This window comes from Talpa europaea, assembly GCF_964194135.1.
Source record: "Talpa europaea genome assembly, chromosome: 10".
Taxonomy (NCBI): domain Eukaryota; kingdom Metazoa; phylum Chordata; class Mammalia; order Eulipotyphla; family Talpidae; genus Talpa; species Talpa europaea.
In genome coordinates this window covers 64633161-64651376 of record NC_140077.1, presented here as the reverse complement: position 1 = coordinate 64651376, position 18216 = coordinate 64633161, and the positions used below count along the sequence as shown (strand labels likewise).

The 18216-nt window shown below is 46.1% G+C and overlaps 1 protein-coding gene across 3 annotated transcripts in view; it reads left to right on the top strand.

The window, feature by feature from the left end:
- The window catches only part of PI4KA (phosphatidylinositol 4-kinase alpha), a gene marked incomplete at its 5' end in the record, with an annotated part of 146792 nt that extends 137191 nt beyond the window's left edge, over window positions 1-9601 (top strand). For all 3 annotated transcript variants that reach the window (XM_084245811.1, XM_084245812.1, XM_084245813.1), the window contains 13 exons: window positions 537-657; window positions 919-1048; window positions 2297-2367; window positions 3463-3535; window positions 3624-3694; window positions 4631-4740; window positions 5176-5280; window positions 5376-5501; window positions 5807-5927; window positions 6344-6503; window positions 7271-7360; window positions 7822-7905; window positions 9292-9601. In XM_084245811.1, coding sequence (XP_084101937.1) covers window positions 537-657; window positions 919-1048; window positions 2297-2367; window positions 3463-3535; window positions 3624-3694; window positions 4631-4740; window positions 5176-5280; window positions 5376-5501; window positions 5807-5927; window positions 6344-6503; window positions 7271-7360; window positions 7822-7905; window positions 9292-9343 — 1314 coding nt within the window. In that variant the 3' untranslated portion in view covers window positions 9344-9601. The remainder of the gene's footprint in view (window positions 1-536; window positions 658-918; window positions 1049-2296; window positions 2368-3462; window positions 3536-3623; window positions 3695-4630; window positions 4741-5175; window positions 5281-5375; window positions 5502-5806; window positions 5928-6343; window positions 6504-7270; window positions 7361-7821; window positions 7906-9291) is intronic.
- Window positions 9602-18216: the final 8615 nt, after the last annotated feature.

Below are 18216 nucleotides of genomic sequence, written 5' to 3'. Positions count from 1 at the left end.
AGAACCAACCATCTTTCTTTTTAACTTAAGTCATGAAATAAAAACTGGAGTTATGAGTGGTAGGGAATGGCTAAGGAGGAGGAAGAGAATTCCCTAGGATGGTAGCCATGGTGTGTCAGTCCATTAAGTGTATAAACATCAGAGTTTTCTGGAATGCCCCACCTTGCACTTTGGAACGATATTCTAAACAACCAGCTAACAGATGAGTTTTAGTACACGGTCTACTCTTTCCTCATATTTGGCAGCAGCACATTGGTTTTTAGTGTTGGTAGAAGTAACCAGAGAGATACAAGCTGACTCTTGCCAACATTGCAGAACTTCCCTCCTAGAGCCTAGGTCACTGACCAGCCACAAAGCTAGGGCTGGGCTTAGAGTCTGCATTGGACTCACTGTTGACTCAGGACACAGCTCACCCAGCCACAAACTTCCTGCTCATCTGCCCCAGGCTGGGAGTTAGCTTCTACCCTGAGTTACAGGAGTCTCTCTTGGTGGGATGGCGCCCTACCCGGGCTGACAGTGACCTTCCTCATCTACAGATGGGCTATGTACGGGAGTATATTCTGTGGGCGGCATCCAAATCCCAGCTTCTGGCACATCAGTTTATCTGGAATATGAAAACGAATATCTATCTAGATGAAGAGGGGCATCAGAAAGACCGTGAGTATTTTTCATCTTCCCGCAGATCTCGCTTCTACCTCCATCTCTCATACTTTCTTCAGTTACCCAGTGAATATACTCTGGAGAGGGCAAGCTATTTCTTGGTGTAGTTTTGACTATGTTGTCCACTGACAGAGTCCTTGGGACCCCCAAGCTCCTGTAGAGGACTGCTGGTTTAGGTGCTCGGGAGCTGTGTGTCCAGCACATATGCAAGATTTTTGTGTTCAGCTGCAGGGTTCTGCCTCTTTGTTTCCTTGCCAGCTGACATTGGCGACCTCCTCGAGCAGTTAGTGGAAGAGATCACAGGCTCTTTATCGGGCCCAGCCAAGGACTTCTACCAGCGGGAGTTCGATTTCTTTAACAAAATCACCAACGTGTCGGCCATAATCAAGTAAGTGACCTCTCATTCCACTTCTTGCAGCCCATTGGATTCACCTGCTAGCCTTAAAGAGACCAATGTCCAGGCCTCACGCTCACTGATTGTGAAAGTTAAGACTGGGAATCTCTGTTCTGGCCATTCAAGTCACTTGAAAGTGTAGCAAAATGCACAGTCATGGCAATTTCATAAAACATACCTTCATGTCATTCTGGGTATTGTCCAGCACTTGGAGGCTGCTCTGCCCCATCCTACTGCTGTTACTCTTTTCCCATCATTTTCCTGATTCACCGCCTGGGCCCCATTCACATGGCACTGATGCCATCCTGGGACATCTGTGGTACTGTCCATTTGGAATGGGGCTGGAGAGCACTGGGTACCTATTCCTACCAGTAATTGCCTCATCCCTGGGCCTCCCCAATATTCAGGTTACCTTTTTTTTTATTTTTTAAGATTTATTTATGCATACAAGAGCTGGGGTACAGGCCAGAGGTGTGGGGGGTGAGAGGACTCACCAGAGACAGAGTGGGAAACAGAACAGACAGATTGACTGAAATATACTGCTGAGGGGAGCAGTGGGCAAGACAGGAGAGGTCTGCTGCGCCGTGTGAGAAGCTCCCTGGCCAGGGATTGAACTCATGCTGCCGTGGCTGTGGATAGCTTCATAGGTTGCGTCTTTACCCCTTGTGTCACCAGCAAGGCCCAATATTCAGGTTTCTTTTACCTTGGTCACGTATAGCCCAGCTTAAATCTCCTGGGCCAGGTACTGAGTAGAGTGGTGATGTGATAGCTTCTAGCCCACAAAGATAAAGGTGTAGGGAAGTGGCATTTCCTGGGCATCCACCATGTGACAGGTGCATGATTCCACTTCTTACTCACATCCTCAGGGATAAGAGGTCTAAAGGCCCTGTCCAAGGGCACACTGCAAGTAAAAAATAGAGCCTGTATGTAAACATAAAATTGTATGACCCCCCAGTCTTTGTGCACATACGCCACACAGGAAAGGGGCAAAGGCAGCCAGGAAAAATTCTCCATCTTGGTCCCCTAGGAACCATCTGGGTTTCTTGATAAGGAATATAGGACAGGAATCACTGCATGATCTCCTAGTGGAATTGGGCTTGGGAGGGCCTTCAGGAGTAGCTAGAACTAAGAAGGGAGAAATAGAGCCAACCAGATAGGAGGTGACCCTGAACTCTCCCTCAGATGTCCTAGAAGCCAGTTCCTATAGGAGATAAAGCAAAGCATTTCTGTCTTGTTCCTCAGGCCCTACCCTAAAGGCGATGAGAGGAAGAAGGCTTGCCTGTCTGCTCTGTCTGAAGTGAAAGTACAGCCTGGTGAGCAGTGGTTTCAGGAAACCAATGAAATAGGCCTCTTCCCATGGGCAGGCAGCGAGTGGAGGTAGCCATCCTCTTTGGGTAGTGTAGGGTAGGTAGGCCCCACATGGTCCTGGGCCTTGGGATATCTGGCACCCCTTTCATTCTGCCTTAGTGCCTACTATTTTTTGAAAGGCTAATGTACTGTCCTCAGTGGCTGTTAGTTTCCTAAACTGTAGTGTAACAAGAGCAGCGTAGGCCACACAGACATTGGGCATGGAATGGTGCTCTCCAGATGTCCCCAGCTGTGGTGCAGTGTAAACGCCAAACATGGACCTGGGTGCGGACCCCTGATGAGGCAAATTGAAGAATATGCCTGATTTGGACAGCTCCAAACCTACCCATAACGACACTGGAGCCAGCCAGGATCTAGGGCAGAGAGTGTGTCTTGAGAGAGAGGCTGGAACTGGCAGATAGAGGGTGAGAGGGAGGGTGCCCCTTCTTCCCCTTGAGGAAAGCCCTTAGTTTGCACCCCCTGGCAAGGTCCCCTCTTCTGCTCTGGAGGTATGCCCAGTCCCGCCTGTTCCAAAGTTCCAGGGGAGTTCTCCCACCTCTGGGAGCTCTGGAGAACTGCCAATTCCTTAACCAGGAGTAGGCTTTACTTTGTCCTCTTGTCTGACATGGGTGCTGAGAGGGAGCTATGGTTAGTGGAATGCTTTCATGCTTTGGGGGGGAGGGGTGCTCTGGGGAACGGGAGCAGAGCAGGAAGCTCCCATGTGTCCTGTGGAGCAGCAGCACCATACCTATCATGGACACAGAAGCAGCACACTGAGGACCCAGTATGTCCTCTTGGAGATAGTGGGCTCCCAGGAGGTGGTGACTCCTTTGTTAGATACCAGGAAGGACCAGGGAAAGGTCACAGAACTTGGGGGATAGACCCTTAACAGCCATGGAATAGGAAGTCCCTGAGGCACCTCAGTGCCATCCCGTCATCAGAGACAGGAGCATGGATATGACCACAATGGGTCTTCTGGAGGGAAATTGTGTTGAGGCCAGGTTGTGACCTGACCATCATCACACTCAGGTTCCTTGTAACTTACCCTGTCTCCTGCACAGGCTGCTACCTGCCCAGCAACCCTGAGGCCATCGTGCTAGACATTGACTACAAGTCTGGGACACCCATGCAGAGGTGAGAAACCACTTCTTTCTTTGGCATGTTCCTTGCCTCTTGTATCACTTGTGCCCTGTTCTTTTCATTTTTTTTTTTTTTCCTTCAGTGCTGCCAAAGCTCCGTATCTGGCTAAGTTTAAAGTGAAACGATGTGGAGTTAGTGAACTTGAAAAAGAAGGTCAGTGAAGAATTTCTCCTTTAGTGTGGGATCTAAATGTTCTCCTTTGCTAACACAAAGGTATTTATTTTGGCACATTCAGTTTGTTGCCAGCTGCCTAAAATAGATGGTGTCTGCCCAAACACTCCAAGCCTGGCCCCTCTTTTAGGGGCTTTTGTGGGTGTGCTAGTATTCTCCGACTGCCATGCAAATGGATGGCTTCAGCAACAGAAATGTGTTTTCTCACAGTTCTGGAGGACAAAAGTGGAACATAAAGGCACTGGCAGGGCCACACTCCCTCCAAAGATTCTAGGGAAGAGTCCTTACTTTTCATTTTTAGCTTCTGGGAGTTGTTGGCAGTCCTCGAAGTTCATTGGCTTATAGCTGCATCACTGCAACCTCTGCCTTTGTCCCCATGGGGCCTTCTAGTGTTCCCTCTAGCTTTCCCTCCTTCAATAAGGGCAGCATTGTAGCCTCTTAACTTTATGACATATGCAAAGACCCTAAATAAGGCCAAATTGTGCAGTTTCAGGTGGACAACGTGGGTTGGGGCCCCCAGCTAATGCAAAGGCCATGGCTTCCATTGGCCTTACCTACACACACACTTCTCAGTTCTCTCAGGCACACCTGGGTGCAGACAGACACTCTCTCTTGCCCCTCATTTGAGCTCACAGTGCCCCTCATTGTCGCCAGGCATACCGAATCCTCACTTCAATAAAAAGGGGGTTCCATCTTCACTTCCATATCAGCCTAAGAGGTCTTTAGCAGAGTATCATTGCCCTGTGACTCCACCCACTGACCATAGACATTTACTGGACCCTCAGCCTCCTCAGAACTTTGCAGAGAAGATTCCTGTGGTCCCTTCCAGGTGTATGAGCAGGGCTGACCCCTAGTACTCTGAGGGAGCCTCTCAACTGTCCTCGGTTAATAGGCAGTTTCTCTACCCACCATGCTTAGGTCTACGGTGCCGCTCTGATGCTGAGGACGAGTGTGGTGCTCAGGAAGCCGACTGCCAGAAGATCTCCTGGCAGGCAGCCATCTTCAAAGTGGGAGACGACTGCCGGCAGGTAGTCGGGCCAGATTGGGGTCATGCTGGCCAAGGCTTTGGAGTCATATTCACACACAGAAACACAAATATCTCCTTCCCCCATTTGGTTCAGGTGCCTCTTTGTAAGTCAGGGCTTCCAGCCAATTCCAGCAGCCACTGCAGTGACCCCCCTGCCATTGTGCACCCACTGGCATCCAGAGGGAATTGCCCTGAGTAAGGGGTGTCCCTTACAAGCAGTGATGCCTCATGCTCAACCCAGTACCTGGTGGTCCCAAATCCTAGCCCAGCCTAGTAGACAGGGAGGAAAAGCCCCCCAGCCTCCTGCTCTCCACAGCTTCCTGCTCTCCACAGCCTCCTCTCTCTCTCCCTCACTGGACAGGACTGCTGGGAAGGGGCAAGAGGGAGGTGGCATTAGCTGTAGGGTCAGTCAACCACCTGTCTCCTTGGCTCCCAGGACATGCTGGCCCTGCAGATCATCGACCTTTTCAAAAACATCTTCCAGCTGGTCGGTCTAGACCTCTTTGTCTTCCCCTACCGAGTGGTGGCTACTGCCCCTGGGGTAAGTAGCCCTCATAGGAGCGCAGGCTATGTTATTGGACACCTCAAGTTGAGCGTGGTCCTGCTGCATCCTCGGCACTTGGCTTTCTTCCCTAGTGTGGGGTGATTGAGTGCATCCCTGACTGCACCTCCCGGGACCAGCTGGGCCGCCAGACGGACTTTGGAATGTACGACTACTTCACACGCCAGTATGGGGATGAGTCCACCCTCGCTTTTCAACAGGTGACCATCAAGGCAACCTCCAGATCCAGGGGTGATTTGTACTCTCCATCCCACTCTCGCACACCACCTGTGAGCTAACCGCCTGTTTCCCCTCTCCCCCTTTCTCTGCTTTTCTGGGTCTTCATACATTTGGGAGTAAATCTAGGGCACCTGTTATTTTATTGGGGTTCAAAGGAACCTTGAAGTGGACTCTCCAGGAGAAAGCTGATTTGTGGTGGGGGTTGAAGGGGGCTGCTGCCAGGCACAGAGCAGGGAGAACACTTGCCCACAGGCCACGGGGTCCATCATGAGTGCTCTCCACACAGGCTCGCTACAACTTTATCCGGAGCATGGCTGCCTATAGCCTTCTGCTGTTCCTGCTGCAGATCAAGGACAGGCACAACGGCAACATCATGCTGGACAAGAAGGGCCACATCATCCACATTGGTCAGCCGGGGCCCAGAACCACCCTCTTCACTTTCTACAGCCTGGGGCAGGATTGCTGCCTGCCTCACAGAAGGGCATTACCCAGCCAGGAAGGGTCAGGATTGGGGTTCAAATTCAGCTGAGGCCCAAGTTGTTGGCCACCAGATGGGCATTGCGGGGGGCGAGAGTAGCAGCCAGGCTGCAGGACACAGGGAACACAGGTCAGAAACTAGAGCCAGGCAGACTGGGCTCATCCAGCCATAGCACAGCTACTCTAGCCTGAGCCTCCCCTTCCCCTATGCTGTCTGCTCTTCTCCTGTTGTCTCCTAGAAAACATGACCTGTGGCCTGCTTCTAGTGTGTGGGGAGCTGGATGACCTGACTAAAACTTGCCCTCTACCCTGGCATCTGATCCTGTTACAAATGACTTTTTTGCAGACTTTGGCTTCATGTTTGAAAGCTCACCAGGTGGCAACCTTGGCTGGGAGCCAGACATCAAGCTGACAGATGAAATGGTGATGATCATGGGGGGTAAGATGGAGGCCACCCCCTTCAAGTGGTTCATGGAGATGTGTGTCCGTGGCTACCTGGCAGTGCGGTAAGCCCTGGGAAGGGCTGGGGGGAATATTCTAGGATGATGGGGAGGAGATAGGCAGCCCAGCACCAATCCTGGGTTTCACACATCCAGCAAGCCCAACCACTTAAAGCCCCTTAAAGGTCCTGTGAAGACCAGCCCCTCTGTGGAGAGAGGGCTGAACTTAAGAGAGAGTGAGGAGGATGTCAGAGGCCGTCTGGTGGCCCAAGTATATCTGGGCCTTGCCATCCCATCTCTTTACCCATCTTTGCCAGTAACTTCTTTCTTGCTTTTGGTATGAGTCTGATCATGGCCTATAGCTCCCAGACTTGGCCTCATCCTGCCAATGCCTTAGACTCCCTCTTCTGAGTACCCCTTTAATCTAAGACTGAGAACCTCCATCCCCCCAGGTGGCACAACACTCTTGGTTTCAGAGTGTCATGTCATCACAGTCACATGGTGATGCCTAGCTCCAAACCAGAAATCTGTCAGAGTCTGCATCTTGCCCACTTGGTGCCCACCTCTCCACAAGGAAAGGAAGGTCAGGAAGCCTTTAGGCTGCAGCCAGTGCTTCCTTAGGCAGATACAAAACCACATCTGGAAGCCTAGCTATGGGGGAAGATGTTGGGACCCTTAGGTAGTTCAGAGATGTGTGCAGCCACTGGGGCTGCCCTGGTGATGTGAAAGGTACAGTGGGAAGGTGAAGGGAGTCAGTACATATGAACACTGTATGCAGCAGGACTGCCTGCTTAGGCCAGCTGCCATCCACCCCATCCCCTGCCTCTCCCCAGGCCCTACATGGATGCAGTCGTCTCTCTGGTCACCCTCATGTTGGACACAGGCCTGCCCTGCTTCCGTGGCCAGACAATCAAGCTCTTGAAGTAGGTCCTGGACACATAGGTCATTGGGGAGGGACAGTTGTGCCCTGAAATGGGAGGCTCTTGAGCTTTGGTTATTATGATTGTTACTGAGTGCTCTCTCTCCTTAGAGCCAGAGGACATGTGTTCCTCTGAGTCCCTTCATTTCTAAGAAAACAGTGCCAGCCCTTCCTCTGGTCCTTGAGCCCTGGGGCTACAACAGCTTAGCTCACATGCTTAGTCCCCCCCCCCCCCCGGCCTTAGCTGTGGGACCACCTGGTACCCAGGAGGTGCTAGTGATGAGGACAGAGCCATGTGGAGCCAGTTGGGAATAACATCCCCACAATAGGCCAGGAATGGCCTTCATAGCACTGTGCTAGGAGGGAAAGTTCTCAGGGTCTGAATCACAAATGCATTCTCTGGGCAAGATCCTTGGAGGGCAGCAACTCTGGGGGTAGCAGCCCTTACCCAGCCATCTACCCCAGGCACAGGTTCAGCCCCAACATGACTGAGCGAGAGGCTGCAAATTTCATCATGAAGGTCATTCAGAGCTGCTTCCTTAGCAACAGGTGAGTCTCTCTCATATACACACATACTCCCCACCCTTCTCTCCTGTGTAACCTACCACACCCTGGTGTTCTCTGTGCACCTGCTTGAGACTACAGTGGGGCCTGACAAGGACGCTGCTCTCCAGTTCCGGGGGACAGAGTCATAGGGTGCCGGTTTAGAAGGGCTGGGATGTGCTGAGGGGCCACTGAATGGAGGCCTGAAGGCCGTGACCTAGGAGCCAAGCCTGTGAGGCTGAGGGAACAGCAGGTGCAAAGGGCCTCAAGGTAGGTGTGTATAAATCAGCAGTGCCTGGTAAAGAGCGGAAAGTGAGCTCTGAGGGACTTTAGTCTCTGCTTACTTCACTGAGCTGTCTTCAGGCTTCTGGTGGGCAGTAACAGAAGAGGTGGGGGAATAGCCAGTCAGCCTATTGCTGTGATGGACAGTAGAGGGTAAGAAGAGGTGGGTTCAGATTCTGGGGTAGAGCCCACGCCTTCCCCATAGGTTTCTGTGGGAAAAGGGTAGCAGTCAGAAATGGTATTGAGGTTTCTACCCTGATCGACTGAGTGGATGTGACTCTAGAAGGTGGGTGAGGGAGCTACCCACCTAGGGACCGCTAAAGATGTAGGACTGGTGGAGACCTCTGAAGATCCCTCCAGAAATAGCTGAAGCTTGAGTGGAAAACGGAGAAGTTGAGTGCAGGAGGGCCCACTCAGGACCAGTGACCTAATGCAAATGCGGTACAGCTAGGCAAAGGAGTGCCATGGAGGCTTTGCTAACAAGGGAGCAGAGACACCAAAGGTAGCTCAGGACAGTGTGGGGGGCTACAACATCACTGAGTTGGTGAGGGGCTTGGGAGGTGCAGAACAAGGAACAAAACAACCTTCTGATATCTTTGTTGGTGAAATTTGCAATGGGCAGGCATGTATTGAGGGTGAGGAGGGGCCTGCAGATGTGACCAGGGAGAAGTGCTGAAAACAATCTCACTTCCTTGGTGCCACATCCCAGGCCAAGGGGCCAGAGTAGCACCTGCCAAAGAGGCAGCTCTTATAGGTGGGCCCTTGGCTCCAGTGTGGGGGCCCTGGGGCCCAGGACAGGCCAAGGAATATCTGAACACAATTTGTTTTAGGAAGGGCCATCCATTTGAGCCCATGTTCGGTACCCATTGAACATCAGGGGGCCTCTCAGAGGGCAAGCAGGAAATAGGGGCAAAAGGGCTCAGCATGTGACCAGAGGGTAGGAGAAGGAGCATCCAAGGAAGAGGGGCTGCCAGGTGGCCAAAGACTCTAATTTTGTGTTTACACCTAAAGGAAAGGGAGTTAGGGGTGATTCCCAAGTACACCTTGGTGGGACGAGAGGCCCCAGACCATAGGGTCCTTACATTTTTCCCTGCTCTCTTGACCTTCCAGGAGCCGGACCTACGACATGATCCAGTACTATCAGAATGACATCCCCTACTGAGGATAGAGGCAGAGCCCCAACTGTCATGGGTCCCACTCCAGACATCCTGCAATCATGGATCCTGAGCACATTCCCCCTTCCTGGCTGGCTATGCTTGGGCAAAGGGGGTGAACTGCTGGTAGCCCTGACATTTCAGCCAGTGGAGTTATTTTTCTAAAAGAAGTGTGACCCACATGTGACATGTGAGACTGAAGACAATCATTCTATGACACCATTTGCATGGGTGTAAATATTTTGGTTGCACTGGACACATTCCCTGTCTTATTTCATAGGTACATGAAGTATTTTCTTGTGTATAAAAAACAGACAAAAATTATATTCAAGTTAAGATTTAACCAACGTGAACAAAATAAAACCAGAAAACATATTGTGTTGGGACTTCAATATCAGGTTTAGTGTCAAATTTTAAGTACACCTTCAGCAGAGGGTGATTCCTGGGTCGGTCAGGCTACAAGTAGGCCCACACTTCCTTGTGCTTATATAGCCTTAGGGCACTCTCATCGTCAGGAGATGTGATAACTTGGGTATTGAGAGGGTCAGGACCCAGGAACACTAGTTTTGAGTTTCTCAAATAGAAACTCATCACAGCACAGTGGTGCCAAAGATAACACTATATTTTTCTAACTGCTCTCTTCCAATCTACAGCTGTTACTGTTCGGGGCTCCTGTGGAGACCACTTGACTGCCCACTCCATGCCTCCCTCTTTCATCGTGGGTGTTGCTCAGTGTCCTGCCTCTGCTACCATATTTCCTTATTCCTTATTCCTCATTTTTAGGTGCTCCAGGACTCTAAAATCTTTTGTAGCTACTCCTACTCATAATGGTCCTCTAACTATTTTAAGCAGGTAGGATGTAGAGAACTGGGAAGGAAAAAAAAAAAAACCTAGACTATCTTGGAGTAAGCCACATTAAATTGAAAACACAGAGGATCTGTTTAACGGCAGATAAGTTAGGTGGCAGGAAACCCATCAGTGAAGGAGCAGTGGCCCCATAGCTGCTGCAGCAGAGATGGGGAGGGGGAGGATGGCCATTATTGGTGGCCCACACCCACCCACCAAACTCAGGCACAGAGCTGTCTGCTTGCCTGCGTACCTACCAAACACAACTTAGTCCTGGGGTGTAAGCATGGCTGTCTAGACCTAGCTCCACTCACTGGGAGACTCAAGCTTCACAGATCACAATCCATGCAGAAAGGAGCAACAGGAAGGTGGGGTGGGGTTAAAGATAACGTAAGCACAGAACAGCTTGCTGTGGAATGAAAGAAGAGGAGGTAGAGGCTCCTAACTTCAGTCCTCAAACTGAGATTGAGTGGCAAAGCCCCAGATTCATGCTAGGGGTAACTAAGAAAAGAAAACCAAATCCCCAGTGTCCCCCACCACTATACACACACAAACAGCAAACTAGGCAACACACATATCCAGGAAGCAAGGAATATCTGAACACAATGAAAAAGCAAAAAGTACAGTGGAAGTCCTGAGACAAATAGAAAGGAGACAGAAACAGAGACCCTATCAGACAATTCAAAACAATATTAAAAATGTTAAATGAGTTACTGGAGCACCAGTCAAAGGCAGATAGGCAGATGTAAGATCTTAGAAAGGAGATCCAGGAACAAAGTTCCACATCAGAGATTGAATATATAAAAAGATCACAGAAAGAGACTGAATTAAGTACAGACAAGATTAGAAAGTGCTTTAAATAGAATTAAATTGGCAGAAGAATGTCAGGTGTAGAAGACTAAAATGGACAAATCACCCACAGAGATAATCAAGACAGGAAAAATGAGAAAACTATGAAAAATAAGAGATTCAACTAGAAAAAACTAGAAGAAATTTGAGAATAAAATCCCAGAAGAGAAAGAAAGGACAGCAGAAACGCTATTCAAAGAAATAACTTGAGAATTTCCTGAGCCTAAAGGATGAATTAAATATGGCTGTCCTGAAAGCAGAGAGAACACCCAGATTTTTAAATTCAATAAGACTAACATCTGGACATCATTGTCAAAGTGTCAAAAATAAAAGATAAAGACAAAGATTTAAAAAAAAAAATTAGCAGGAAGCAAGAAACAGAATGCTAGCAAATGCTCCCAAATTAGGTTTTCCCTAGAGAGAGGAAGAAGGTATTCCCAGTGCTAACAGATGAAGAACTGCTGGCTAAGAATGTTCTATCCTGTAAAATCATCATTCAAGTGTGAAATAAAGGGTTTCTCAGACAAAAAGAAGGTAACAGTTTACCACCACCAGACCTGCCCTTTAAGAAATGTTGCAAGGAGTTCTACAAGAAAAGAAAATGAAACAAATTTGTGAGCAAACTAATAATACAAAATGTGAAGCATGAGCAAGAATTTTATGATTCAGTGACAAACCATAAGTGGAAAGAACAAATGGACAGAACCTGTATAGAGAGCAGACACTAGTTAATAAAAGACTTAAGATCTACAGGAATGTAAGTAAACTCCCCACTGTAACCACTAACCAAAAATCCAGAATAGAGATTCCCAGATGACGAAACAGAAACAGAAGTACTAAGGAAAGCCATCCAGAAAGAGCAGAGAGAAACAAGTGGAAAAAAGAACATAAAAATAAAACTAAAACAATTGAAAGCAAAATGACCGGTGATATCAGCTCATATCAATACTCGCCCTCAATGTGAATGGTGTGAATTCACCAATAAAAAGACATAGACTAACAATGTGGTAGAAAAGTTTCAGTCATTTATTCTTTGTTTACAAGAGACCCACTTAAAACAGACAAAAACAAACTAAAAAGGTTAGACTAAGGCCTTGCATGTAAGTAATTCAAAGAGAAAAGGAGAAACTGCTGTCCTTGTATCAGATAAACTGGACTTTTAATTATAAAAAGGAAGCCAGGCATAAAGTTGGACACCACACAATGATCAAGGGAAGAGTTCACCAAGAAGATACAATTGTTATTTATGCACCTAATAAGGAGCACCTAGTTACATTAAGCAACCATTAATAGATTTAACAATATACCAACAAAAATACAATAATTGTTGGAGACCTCAACATACCATTGACATGAAGGGATATATCATCCGGACAGTAAATTAGCAAAAATAAAGGCCTTAAGTGTTAGAACAGATGGCTTTATTGCACACTTATAGAATATCCCAGAAGAAATGAATACACTTTCGTGCATATGGAACATTCTTAAAGATAGATGGTATACTAGGACATAAAACATGTCTCAGAAAATATATGAAAATAAAAATTCTATCAAGCATCTTCACAGACCACAATGCTATAAAGCTACAAAATGATACCACAAAAAAATATTCCTGGAATAAACCAAAACGTGGAGTCTAAGCAAAATGCTTCTGAACAACTGGGTCAATAAACCAAAGGAGATCAAAAAGTATCTAGAGACTAATGAAAATGGAAGGACAAGCTACCAGACACTATGGGATGTCTAAAAGCAGTAGCAGTATGTGTGAAGATTATTAGCAACACATTAAAAAAAAAAAAAAGATCAATCTAGCTCTGCAGCTGAAAGAAACTAGGAAAAGAACAAAGCATCCAAAAACTAGTAGAAGGAAAGAAAGAATAAAAATTTCAGCAGATATAAAGGAAATAGAAAACAAAGTCCAAATGATCAGTGAAACCAAGAGTCGGCTCTTAAAAAAAAAAAAACTTGACAAGCCATTAGGCTAATGAAGAGAGGACACCCAAATCTACAGACTCCGAAATGAAAGGGGTAAAATTACAACAAATGCTGCAGAAATATATAGGATCATAAGAATCTAGTACAGAAGTCTCTGTGCAAACAAACTAGAAAATGTGGACAAATTTTTAGACTCATACAGCCTCCCAAGATAGAATCAGGAAGCTTAAACCATCCAGTCAAAAGTGCTGAAATTGAAAGAGTACTAAAAAGTCTCCTTAAGAACAAAAGTCCATGACCACTGGCTTCTCCAGTGAATTCTTCAAAGATCTAATACCTGTCCTACAAGCTCTTCAAAAAATCAAAAAGGGAGGAATACTCTCCAACACATTCTATGAGGCCCTGTAGGGTAAAGAAAATGTCAGGCTTTTCTGCCCTTCCGCCATCAGGATAGATGATGGATCCTTGTCCTGAATGCATGCCTGATGGCGGGCACCTGGAATAGGGTGTGGGCATAGGTAGATGGGATTCAGCTGAGCTAAGACTGTGCGTTTAAGGGCGGCGTCACGACGCCAGCAGCAGCAGCAGCAGTAGAAGCCGAAGGAGAAGCCTAAAGAGAAGCCGAGAAGCAGCAGAAGGAACACTAGAGAGCCCAGATAGAGTGAAGACTTGCTCCCAGCCCCCCAGCCAGCACCCCTGCCTGCCATATGCCTGGTGAACCCCAATAAAAAACCTGCAAAACCACTGAGGACTCTGACTCCTCCTTTACCCGGTCTGCATGGGATCAGAAAACCTGCACTGTGTCCTGTCCTGACTTTACAGGCCCTAATGCAAAACCAAAGAAAGTACAAAAAAAAATTATAGCCCAATATCACAGATGAACATATGTGCAAAAATCCACAGTAAAATCCTAACAAAAGCCAATACAAAAACATATCAAGAGAATCGTCCACCATGATCAAGTAGGCTTCGTCTCAGGAATGCAAGGTGATTCGCCACATGCAAATCAATGTCATTCACCAGATCAACAAAAAGGAAGATAAAAACCACATGTTCGGGCCTCCCCTGTGGCGCAGCGGTTGAGCGCTGGGTTGCGAAGCTGCCCGCAGCCTGTTCCCTGGCCACTGGAGGAGGGTCCCACAAGGCACGCAGACCTCTCCTGCCGCCCGCTGCTCCCCTCAGCAGTGTACTTTGGTCCTTCTGCCTGCTCTGCTCCCTGCTCTGGCTCTGGTGAATTCTCTCACCCTCCCGCGCTTCTGACTGTACCCAGTGCTTGTATAAATAAATAAATCTTTTAAAAAAAAAAAAACAACACATGTTCATCTCAAAAAAAAAAATTCAACATCCATTTATGATAAAAACTACTCAATAAGGGGCCTCCCCGGTGGCGCAGTGGTTGAGCGCTGGGTTGCAGAGCTGCCCGCAGCCTCTGCAGCGCCGGTTCGATCCCTGGCTGCTCCCTGGCCACCAGAGGAGGGTTCCCACATGGCGCGCAGACCTCTCCTGCCGCCCGCTGCTCCCCTCAGCAGTGTACTTCGGTCCTTCTGCCTGTTCTGTTCCCCGCTCTGGCTCTGGTGAATTCTCTCACCCTCCCGCGCTTCTGACTGTACTCAGTGCTTGTATAAATAAATAAATCTTTAAAAAAAAACTCAATAAAATGGAAATAAATGGAACATACCTAAACATAAAAGCCATATATGATAAAGCCATAGCCAATATCTTACTCAAAAGCTGAAAACATTCCCACTTATATTATTTAAAAAAAAAAAAATTCCCACTTAGATCAGGAACAAGAAAGGATGTCCACTATCACCACTACTATTCAACATAGTGTTAGAAGTCCTACCCAAATCAATTAGGCAATGAAAAGACAAAAAAGGAATCCAAATTGGAAAAGAAGTGAAATTGTCACTATCTGCAGATGACATGTTAATATACTTAGAGAAACCAAAAGAATTTTCAAAAAACTAATAAATGAATTCATTAAAGCAACAGGATACAAAATCAATACACAAAAAGTTGCATTTCTGTATGCAAACGATATATAAGAAAGGGAGATAAATAATATCCCATTTACAGCCACACCAAAAACAATGAAACACCTGGGAGTAAAAAAAGGATATATATATTAAAAAACTATAAGGCTTAAAGGATATAAAAGATGCAAAGAAATGGAAAGATATCCTGTGCTCATGTATTGGAAGAATTAATGTCATTAAAGTGGTCCTGTTATCTAAATCAATTTTCAGATTCAATGCAATACTTACCAAAACACCAATGTCCATTTTCAAGGAAAAAGAACAATTATAAAATTTATATGCAACCATAAAAGATCCCAAATAGCTAAAGTTATCCTGAGAGAAAAGAAAATGAATGTGTTAACACTTTTCTGACATCAAATGATATTAATACAGCAACAGTAATCAAAACAGTATAGTACAGGAACAAAAACAACTCAGACCAATGGAATACAGTAGGAAGCTCAGAGATAAACCCACACAATTATGGACTGTTAATCTTTGAAAAGGAGCTAAGGTAATACAATTGAGAAAAGATAGATTATTAAATGGCCTTGGAAAACAAAGATAGTCACATGCACAAAAATGAAACAAGATCCATACTCAACTCCACACACAAAATTAAAGATCTGGATATAAGAAATGAAATCATCCAATATTTGAAAGAAAATGGGACACACCATATGACATCTACCACATAGATGTGTTTGGGGATACAACCCCAACAGAAAGGGAAACAAAATAATAAACAAGTGGGACTACATCAAACTAAAATGCTTTTGTATGTCAAAAGACACCATCACAGAAACAAAAAGGCAGCCTCCAGACTGTGAAAAAAATATTTCCACATCGCACTTCTGGCAAGGGGCTAATCTCTAAAATTTACAAAGTTTCTCTCACAATCCAACAACAAAACAACCTAATAAAAAAACTAGGCAAAGGACCTAAATAGACATTTTTCTAAAGAAGACATTCAGATGGCCCACAGACATATGAAAAATTGTTCGACATCGCTTGTTATAAGGGAGAGGCATATCAAAACCACAATGAGTTATCACTGCACCCCAATAATTATGGCCCAAATAAAAAAGGAGTGAGTCAACAAATATAGGCGAGGTCATGGTGAAAAAGGGGCTGATTCACTGTTGGTGGGAATGCAAATTTGTGTAGCCCATGTGGAAAACAGCATGAAGATTTCATAAATAGGGAAACTATATCATCCGGCAATATCTCTATTAGGTATTTAGCAAATTAAATGAAACCTGTAATACAAAAAGATTTATCTAGGCCTATGCACATAGCAACACTGTTCACAATTTACAATTCATGGAACCAACCTAAGTGCCCTCCAACAGACAAATGGACAAAGAAATTGTGGAATATATATTCAATGGGATATTATACAGTTATGAAAAAGATGCAATAGTGGCATTCAGGACAAAATGGATGGACCTCAAGGTGATTATGCTAAGTGAAGTAAATCAAAAAGTGGAAGGTATCAGATGCTTTCATCTGAGGAATATACATACCAAAAAAAAAATAGGGAAAATACAGTAGGAATAAATCTTGAACTCAGTGGAAGAATGTAATGTTTACCAGAGGGAGAGGGGACAAAGAGGAGAGATGGCGGGGGAAGTACTGGCATGGGTGGTTTGGTGGAAGGTGATTGGCACATGTGCACATATGGAAGAGCAAAAATTTAACTGTCCCCAAAAAAGGCAGGGATACACATGGATTAAAAAGTAAGACCTAAGTATATGCTGACAAAAGATGCACTTTAAATATATAGATCTAAGGTGAAAGTGAATAGGGGTAAAAAGATTTACCATTCAATCATAGTGGGTATGATTGTTTATGAAATAAAATTTGAAAAATAATGGAAAAATCATTCCTCAGTCAGAGTTGGAGATTTTAATACCTCTTTCTTCACAACTGATAGAATAATTGTAAGAAAGTCATCACCTTGACCTAATGGGTATTTATCAAGCCACTAGCAACCACAGTGTACCATCAGTCTCTGTTTACCCTCACAGGCTGTGGGTGGGCTACTAAAATCTCAGGTCATACAGGCTATGTTCTCTGACCACAAGGGATTAAGTTAGAATCAAAGATACATCTTGAAAATCTAGAAATAAGATTTATAATCATGGGGAAAAATTCTAACTGCATGTGCTGAAAAGAAAGTAAAGACTCTGTAGTGGGGGTAGAAGGTCTCCTTTTCCATCCAGTAGTGACCATCAGGTGTACCAAGATAGTGCTTACAAGGACATCCAAGAACTGGGGAAGAAAAAGCAGCTCGTGTCTGAGAGGCACTTTGTTCTCCAGGTGCTCCAATGTCAGCAGCACTGCTTCTCAGCACTCCATGACTGCCCCAGCCTGATAAACCTCTCAATATATGAAGCTTTATAACAACATACCCCCAAACTTCATTCCAGCTGAGGTGTGAGTGTTCCCAGTTTGCAAACTCTATTTTATGGTGTGTGCAGAGTAAACTTTTACTACTTACTAGTTGTTTATCAATTAATTGATCTTAATTCTGATGTTTCTGAACTGTGGATGAACATGAATGATGATCACGGTGGTCATGAATGGAATTCAAAGAAGAAAACTCCAAGGCCAGCGAGCAAACAGGTGTTGCTACCCACAGAATCCACGGAGCTCACTGCTTTCTCAAGGACCCTGGAATTGGAGGGTAAGGTTAAAACAGTACTCAACCAGTGTCAATGTCAGGGCAGGCCATTGTCTATGCAAGGTCACTTAGGCTCAGGGTGCACCTACAGTAGGGTTTATTTCACAAAAGGACATTGGGGAAACAAGAGTGTCGAAGGCCACAAGTGGTCAACTATCTCACCCCAGATAGTGTCTGCTGTGTCCAGTAGTCCCAAACAAAGGCTGCTCATGCAAGGTGGCACTGTCCTGTCAATGAGGTCAACGAGGGTCTGGAGCTGGTGGCACACCAGTTAGCAGTGCACCAGGGTCCAACTCACAGCGCCAGCTAGGGGTACTCATAGGATGGGCTTTTGAGGTGACACCACAGCAGCCACAATAAACATCTGAAGGCTGGGTTAGACAGTACAGGAAGTGAGTCCAGACAGTAATAGAGGTACAGCACCAGGAGGCAGTGCTGGATGATCAGCTGGACAGCTTTCAAAGGTGACCAGACCACAGAGACCACAGACACCAGTCACCTGTCAGCAGTGCTGGTCAGCACTGGCAGTCGTGACTGTCAGCAC